Source organism: Oryzias melastigma, linkage group LG16 (genome assembly GCF_002922805.2).
Source record: "Oryzias melastigma strain HK-1 linkage group LG16, ASM292280v2, whole genome shotgun sequence".
NCBI classification, from domain to species: Eukaryota; Metazoa; Chordata; class Actinopteri; order Beloniformes; family Adrianichthyidae; genus Oryzias; species Oryzias melastigma.
Genome location: NC_050527.1, coordinates 1,745,369 through 1,753,758, shown reverse-complemented (window position 1 = coordinate 1,753,758; position 8,390 = coordinate 1,745,369). Strand labels below are relative to the sequence as shown.

General features: G+C 38.0%; 1 protein-coding gene across 2 annotated transcripts; it reads right to left on the bottom strand.

Annotated features, from left to right (window-relative positions):
- Positions 1-220: 220 nt before the first annotated feature.
- Positions 221-8,152, bottom strand: dhdds (dehydrodolichyl diphosphate synthase). 2 transcript variants are annotated; one of them, XM_024268379.1, is made up of 9 exons: positions 7,988-8,151; positions 7,638-7,707; positions 6,931-7,047; positions 6,704-6,846; positions 5,119-5,235; positions 4,927-5,028; positions 4,697-4,811; positions 4,079-4,186; positions 221-993 (listed from the first exon to the last, which is right to left on the bottom strand). In XM_024268379.1, exons 2-9 carry the CDS (start codon positions 7,698-7,700, stop codon positions 751-753), a joined length of 1,008 nt encoding a protein of 335 aa, XP_024124147.1. In that variant the 5' UTR covers positions 7,701-7,707; positions 7,988-8,151; the 3' UTR covers positions 221-750. The 2 variants fall into 2 exon arrangements, with proteins under 2 accessions (XP_024124147.1, XP_024124146.1); XM_024268378.2 differs by having other exon boundaries at positions 7,638-8,152.
- Positions 8,153-8,390: the final 238 nt, after the last annotated feature.

The window sequence follows — 8,390 nt, the reverse complement described above, 5'->3', positions numbered from 1 at the left end:
CAGGAGATGATGCAATCAAGAACCTGCACGCCATCCAAACACAAATTCCACCAGCAATTTAATAACGAGGGAGTTATTCTTTGAAATTATTCATATTTTATGTTTGTTTTTTTTACTTAACATTAAAAACCCCAATAAATATTTTTCCTATTTAGCAGAAAAATGATGGAAATTATGTTTTTGAGTTTATACAGTGAAGTATAAGAATGAAACAAACAAACAGCTTTCATAAATTTTTATAAAAACATTAAATGTCTCATCAGTAAAGAGTAAATCACATATTTCATTAAATCTCATATACAGTTGTTGCTTTATTCTGCTTGAGAAAGCTGGTCAAAATATAGCTGTGTTTAAACAAAAGGAGAAATCACACTCAAACAAACAAACAAACAGCACTTTCAGCAGCAGCAAAAACATGAAACCGCTCTGTATCACCATGTGGGAAGCTTCTCCAAAACACATCACAGATTCCAACCGTTCAAACTCCATGGCATGCATTTGACAGACACTTTAAACATCTATAAAGCTACATCTTGACCAGACATTCCTACATTTTAGACTTTGTTAATCTACAATCATAAATATCACAGTTACTCTACAGCCCCATAGGGGTAAACGTTTGTCCTCTCTGCTTTTAAACAAATCAAAATGAAAACCACTGCCAGTCGCTCCTCCATTCTCCACAGAAGCCCTTTGTGAAGAGAAGACCGGAGAGCTTTCCTCCTCTATGATTAGTTAATTCAAGCTTTCCTAGGCTGAGACCGCTTCGCTGTATAAGTCGAAAAAGAAATTGTTTCTCTTCTGCTTCAGTGCTTGCAGGAAGTCCTGGACTCGTGCTTCCCGAGAGACAGAGTAGCGCTGCAGTGCTTCTTGTCTTCTCTTGGCGTCAGCTGGCTTCCCGTTCCCCTGATGCTGCAGGAGGTCTGCCACACAGGCGCGGTCGGCCTCTAGCTGCTGTAGTGCTTGTTCCTCTCGATGGAGGTCTCTGGCTTTCTGTAATGGAGCAAACATCTGAGATTAAGCCCGGTAAGAAAAAAAAAATACTCCTCATATGTCTAAATTATTTCTCCAATTTCAGATTTTTTTTTTAGGTTTTAATGTAAATATCTTTTAATTTTGTAACATTTAAATGACTAATAAAATGTTTAAAACAAATAAAAAAAAACATAAAAAAGGATTTTTGGATCAAATCAAAATTAAAAACTTTTAAATCTGAACTGGGCTGCGCGGTGGCGCAGTGGTTAGCGCTCTTGCCTCACAGCGAGAAGGCCCCAGTTTGAATCCCGGCTGGGACCTGTGTGGAGTTTGCATGTTCTCCCCGTGCATGCGTGGGTTTTCACCGGGGACTCCGGCTTCCTCCCACCGTCCAAAAACATGCTTCATAGGTTAATTGGTGACTCTAAATTGCCCCTAGGTGTGACTGTGTGAGTGACTGGGTGTGTGATTGGGGCCCTGAGACAGACTGGCGACCTGTCCAGGGTGTACCCCGCCTTCGCCCATCAGTAGCCGGGATAGGCTCCGGCGCCCCGTGACCCCGAAAGGGAAGAAGCGGTTAAGAAAACGGATGGATGGATAAATCTGAACTGAATTAAATGGTATTTTTGGCAGTGATACTCAGCTCTCCTAATAACTAAAAAACATGAAATTCCTTCATTTACAGGAACTCCGTGACTTTAAATTCACTAAATTTCAGAAGTAGAAAATTTCTACTTTGATATTTCAAAACCCTCATCAACAAATTCACGATACGTCACATTAAAATGAATCTTCCAGTCTTATATAATTAGAATCTCCATCTTTGAGCTCTTGCTACTAAATTAATAGAATAATTAGTCTCTAATGTTTAACTAATATTGTTTAAAATTAAACATAAAAAAGTATACATTTTAAAATGTGAACTTGAAGTGATTCATTATGACTCCTCAAAAGATATAGGGACAAACATGACTGGAAAGTGTGAACTCTTTCATTGTAGTGTGAAGCTGCAGTTACTTATTTTAGAGTAGACACTCCCACAGAGGGAGACGCTTGAATCTATTCTCTAAAACCAGTTTCTATGAGGAGAGACAAAGGCAGAGGCTGGACTTTCTTAAAATCTGCAGGTCTTCCAGGTTTGGGAGACAGAAAACACAAACTGCTTTACAAAGCAGTCAAAGCGTGACTGTACGAGTATTTACCTGGTCTTTTGTACAGGTGTCAGTGGACTTGAATAGGGTTTGAAAAGTCAAAAAGCTTTGCAGTTCAAGAGAGGAGCTAAGAATATGTTCTGTTTGGGTAGTCATTTCCAGTCAATAGAAATCAGGTCAGCCGATGCCAAATGAGAATGAAGCAGAAACTGTAAAGAGATTTAATTTGATACAGTGAAGTTACATAGGATTGTCAATTGTGGTCATAAATTGAGATGGCAAACTAGATTATATTTGAAATTATTCTTTTTTATCTGCAAAAAACATGTTTTTAAACAAAAGCGAGTCTCATAGCCCATGGTGTTCACAGTAAACATACAGGGAGAGGCTTCTTCTTCTTCTGCTACTATTTACTAGCACTAGGGCCGCCACGATTAGTCGACTAATCGGTTATTAAAATAGTTGACGACTAATTTAATAGTCAATTAGTTATTACTTTATATTATATGGAGTCAGAGTGTAATAAAGTTGAAAGTTATAATGGCCTTCTGTTAGCTATTTTGGACTATTTTGACATTTATTAAGGTTTGGAGTTAGCTAATATTTCAGTTATATGGAAGCTATTTAGGCTAATTCAGGATTTTTTTAAGGCTAATTTGGCATTTAACTAATATTTTATCTGACTTTCAGCTTAGCTTTTTGGACTATTTTGGCATTTTATTAAGGTTTTAAGAGTTTAGGTAATATTTCAGCTGCATGCTAACTATTTTGGCTAATTTAGGTTTTTTTTCCAGTTTTTTAGTCTAAATTGGAATTTAGCTAATATTTAAGATACATGCTAGCTATTTTGACTAATTTAGGATTTCCCCCCCTGTTTTTTAGGCTAATTTTGCATTTAGAAAAAAATGTTGACACGATTAAATCAATAAATTGTATATGGATCAGTTGTTCTGGTGTTCGACATTTTCTCTGATAAACGGCTTTGTTTTGCTCTGGATGTCCGGAGCTCAGTGAACACTCCAGGCAGAAATGTTTGGCGGCCCTGGTTCTGTCATTCAGCCTGTTGTTGGAAATTTTAGATAAAGAACCAAAAGAATCCTGGACCAATGAGCGTCACTGCCTGTCAAACACCAGAAGAACGTATCAATTTATAATTGAATAATTTCATTGTATTTGACATTTTCTCTGACAAACTATTTTGTTTTGCTTTGGGTTTTACAAAAATGAAAAAAAATTATATTGTAGCAGACCGAGTTGAGCTGTTTGGGTTCGTTAATGTCCGGAGCTCAGTGAATGCACCACGCAGAGACGCTAGCCGGCCCTGGCTCTGTCATTCAGCCTGTTGTCGGAAGTTTAAGAGAAAGTGTGCATGGGACGGAATTAAGACGTGTGAGGAGCGTAGATCCACTATAATACATTTTAAAAATAGGCTAAAAAAACAACTTTTGTGCAGTGTTTTCTTCTACTGTGTTTGTTGTTAACCACAAAATAAACAGACCTAAAGCCGGGAAAGTCTTGGCGTCTTAGTGCGGGAAAAAAAGAAAAGACACTACAGTATATTCTCCATTTTCTCACTGTCACGAGCAAACAAAATTTGTTTTGTTGTGATAACGAGATAGTGGATCTCATTACGGGAAAATTGTAAAAAAAAAAAAAATAAGTTTTCCGTTTTCTGCTTCTATATGAAAGCGACAGTAACTACCTTTTCCACTCTAAGCCTATGCAGATCCTGCTGAGGAAAACAGGCATAATAAAAATAAAAATGTATTTTTTTTTTACTGGTGTACTTTGAATATATGTGCACATAAAGATTAGAAAAATTCTCAGAAACATTTAAAACACAAACTGGAACCTAAACTTTTTTTTCCCCTTTTAATTAAAAGGGTAAATAGTTTAAGTTTATCTCGTTAAAGACACAGTGAACCCCCCCAAAAAGTGAAGGCAGGACTAACCTGGATGGATTTGTGGTTTAACTGATACTGCAGAATGGCTTCACACAGGTTCCAGAAGGAGTACTCGGGCCACAGAACCGACTGGAACACCAGACAGGAGTGGGACGTCTGTGGAAGGACCACATCTGATGACTAACAATTCTCCAAAAAGGTTTGGATGCCTGACTAAAATTTGCTTAATTAAAAAAAAAACAACAAAAAAAAAACTTTAAAATATGCCTGTAATTAACAGCAGCCTTTTTAACAAAAAAGAGGGAAGTCATTTATGTCTGCTGATGTAGAATACTTAGTTTTGATAGTTACTACAGTAAAAAAAAGACAGAACTGGACGGAGACACAGATTCATTTATTTATTTTTTGTCATCTACAAGAAGCTTAAATTAGTTTATAACTTGTAGATTTTCTTTTTCTTAATTAGTAGATCATAAAATCACTGAAAAACCTAACCCGAAATACAAGTCTAACTGATAGGATCACAGGCACTCCCAATTCTGGAGAAAAAACAAACAATTGCTGCTGTTTTCCCCTTTAGCCACCATTAAATTTGCTTAATCTTTCATTCAAAAACCGTCACAAAAATGGATACAAAGTGTCAAATGATCAGAGACGTCTTCATACCTGCCACAGGAGGAAGTCACTGAGGCGCACCTCTCCTGAGGTCCGGATCAGGAGATCAGGATTAGGAGAGTTATTGCTGTACAGGCACTCGCTGAGCAACGCCTCGGAAACATCGCTGAGCACGACAGAAACATGAGCGGCTTGTCAATGTCTCCAGATTATCTGTCTAAATGCCGTTCAACACCAGAGTATTGATGAGATTAACCCACAAGTGTCTGTGAACTGCTCACCTTGCCTTGATCAGGCCCTGCTCCACCCCCCAGGCCATTTCCCTGACGGCGTTGGTGATTTCATATCTCGACGTGTAGGCAAAGCACACGTTGAGAAAGCATCTAGAAATAAAGAAGTCATTATAAAATGAGATCAGGTTTTTCCACTAATCAGAGAGTTTACAAAATAAAAGCATGAATACAATGACATACTTGTTATTAGTTCTAGTCGTTAAAACAGCTTTGGCAATAAGCTGCTGAAGATCAAGTGGCAGCATGTTCAAGTCACCCAGCACCCGGATACAGACGCCATGTTTCTCCAGATTCTCCCTTTAAGACAAAACAGAAAACCATTTAAAGGACAGAATGATCTTAAAAAAAAGAAGCGGAATAATGTGTCTGAATTTTTCTGTCATATAAATTCTTGCAACATTCTGTGGTCAGGTGTCATGTGAAAACGTGGTTTCTCAAAAGCCTGGTTTCAAAAGGCTGGTTTTGAAAAAAACGGGGGTTCATCGAAAAAAAAAAAGAAAAAAAAGTGCCTTCCATTATGCATTCTTTTCGATTTACCACAGAAGACATCCACATAAATTGTACCAGTGACAGAAAATATTGCCGTCAAGGCAAACAATGAAGAGGAATCCTCTGTTTATGAGGAAAGAAAAGTTCCCTAGACAAACTGTAAAACAGGGATTTCCATCTCCAGGCCTCGAAGCTTTCCAGAAATCCTTGTCTTATCTGCTGCCGATTACCTGGATCAGGTGTGTTTGGCCAATAAGGAGCTTCAATGGCAGGTTGGTTTGAAAACATGTAGGACACTGGCCCTCGAGGCCTGGAATGTGACACTCCTGGTGTAAAAGATGTTTGTGGAGTTGCAATTGGCAAACTTTCCCAACTTTACAGTTGGAACAAAAACTTTGACCCACTTGGCGAAACCTAAAGCCCAACTAAAACAGACATTCCAGACTTTAATCTTTATGTTGAGAAATAGAAACTTCGGCTGATCCCCTCAGAGGTCGCCACAGCGAATCATGGTTTCATTGATTAGCAAAGGCAGTATTTGGCAGAGATTTTTATGCTGGATTGCCTTTCTGACACAGCCCTGTATTTTATCCAGGCTGAAGACCGGCACAAGGAGACCATAACTAATAGCCAGTAGCATAAAGGGTCTTGAAGGACCCACATTGGATGAGGCTCATTGCACATCCGGGGAATCGAATGCTGAAATAGAAATTCTAAGTGTTCAATTCGTTTTTCGGGACCACTGATTTACACTATAAAATTAAAGACCTACTCCAATGAAAATTGTGTTTTTAAAATCTTCTTGTGGTATTTTTCTCATGGAGGAGGGCATAAATAAAGAAAATTAAACTTAAAATTACATTTATGAGTATTTCTTTATTCAAATAAAGAGCAGATGCAGTTGGAAAAGCTTGTATGTGTGACGTAGAAGCTACTACAGCAAGCAATAAGCTCCCTTCTCTGCTCCATTCTGAATCATTCACCTCAACTAAATCAAATTCAACATTATTGCAGTCTCATACTCACTTTTTGAGGAGAGTGGAAGCAAAACAGCCTCCCAAAATCACCTCTCTTAAAAACATTTTTCCAACAACAAAGAGCAACTTGTTGAAAACCAAGAATATTCAAATTTTCACCCTTGAAATGACACGCATTAACTTTGACTGTGGAGCTGTACTGAAACAAATCTGCTTCCTCTTAAGCTGAGCTGGGAGGAAGCTCTGAATCACATGATGAATCAAAGTCACAAAGTGGAAATCTGTGCATAAAAACTCACCGTTCGTCCAGCAACCTCTCAAATTTCTGTCTGGCCAAGTCCAGCAGTCCATCCACCTCTTCTTTAGAGCGCTTGAAGTTCTCAATGCTGAAAGCATAGACCGTCACCTCGGGGATATTCAGCTGCTTGCACCAACGCAGTGTCTGATGTCAAAGAAAAAAGGATTTAAATAGTTTGAAATTACAAGACATGTAAGATTTAGCCACGTGATGAATTAAAAAACAAACCTCTGCCAGCTTGTTAAAACCCTGCATGTGTCCTTCCTGGCGCTCCATGTTTTTCTTACGTGCAAAGCGGCGATTTCCATCCATGATAAAGGCCACATGTTTAGGCATGGGTCCTGCCTGAACAAAGAAAAATAATTTCAATCAGCAACTGGATGACAGCATTGTCAAAGTCACATAAGTTTGTATTAAATCCTATAAGATGCAAAAATGCTATCAAGTTTGGTTGGGATAAAATGTGAAATATCACATTGAGTGTAGGAGTCGGCAAAGTTTTTGTGTCTCAAATTCTGCAGATTTTGCAGAAACAAAAAGATTATGTTAACTGAACACAGGAAGACTTTTTTCTTGTTGTTCAATCTGTTAAAAACACAGCAACTAATTAGCTTAACAAATGAATTTATCCTGATGGAATGACGTACACACTAAAGCTATGTAAGATGGTCAAGTTAAATCTCAGATTTATGAATGATACAATGGTGTTATTGTGTGGCAGTTTGCATATGAAACAACATGTTTAACTTCCACTTTTAAATTCACTTTGGAGCCAACTTGGTCAGAAAATAATAGTTAAAACTTAAAGAAAAAATAATTTATAGGTATGTTATGTTTTTGTATGAATATAGAGGATTACAAAAATAATTTCATACATGAAGCAATAATACCTCAAAGTTTAAACCCAAAAAGGCATCAGAAGACAGCAGCCTTACCTTTAGGACATTGGAAGCAATCTTTTCAAGCAGATTTAATTCACCTTCCCTTATCCACGACATTTTCTGCCTTCCAAACGATCAGAAATTACGTCATTAAAGTATGTTCACGTGGTTAATAGCCAAAAAAGCGTATTAGTACGTTTAAAAAGCAGTCGACTGTCGTAAGCGTTCTATTTTAGTCACATTTTTGTGCAATATTACATTTCATGAGCAGCAGTCAGAGGTGGGTTTCTCCGTCAACTGCCAACCGGGCTCACGACCCATGCAATGAATTAACTGCTAAATGCTCAAAAATAAAATAAATAAAAAGCAGCGAGCCAATTCAAAATTCTCTAAGACGAACTCACTCTTAACGGAAACCGCCTTTTCCCATTCAGACCGTGGAAGAATAGGCTATTAGTCCTAAAGCTACGCTTGTTTTCTCATATTTCACAGCCTCCAACTCATAGCTTCTACGATGACGACCACTTCCGCATAGGAACTACGTGCCGTAAATGCGTCATGACGACTTCCTGTCGCACGTACGTCCGGATTTTCAAATCACGCACACAGAGCGTTTATGGAGAACACTGTTATTGGTCTCTGTAAACACAGAGACACACAAGAAAATACCACGAGTTTTAAGTTAAATCTCTTTAAAATATCAGTTAAACATTATGTTTATCGATGAATGCTTGTCTATTAAAAGAATACGGAGCTCTCCTTCTCTTTGTCCAGTCGGTTTGTGATGTCAGAGGTCGCAAAATGACC

What these genes read in the sequence shown, in the direction of transcription:
- dhdds (XM_024268378.2), bottom strand. Translation starts at nt 7,700, where the DNA reads ATGTCGTGGATAAGGGAAGGTGAATTAAATCTGCTTGAAAAGATTGCT. An exon ending in GAGAGGTTGCTGGACGAACG is followed by an intron (nt 5,236 to 6,703) that starts GTGAGTTTTTAT and finishes TTTGTCTTAAAG; the next exon opens with GGAGAATCTGGAGAAACATG. An exon ending in ACGACTAGAACTAATAACAA is followed by an intron (nt 5,029 to 5,118) that starts GTATGTCATTGT and finishes CTTTATTTCTAG; the next exon opens with ATGCTTTCTCAACGTGTGCT.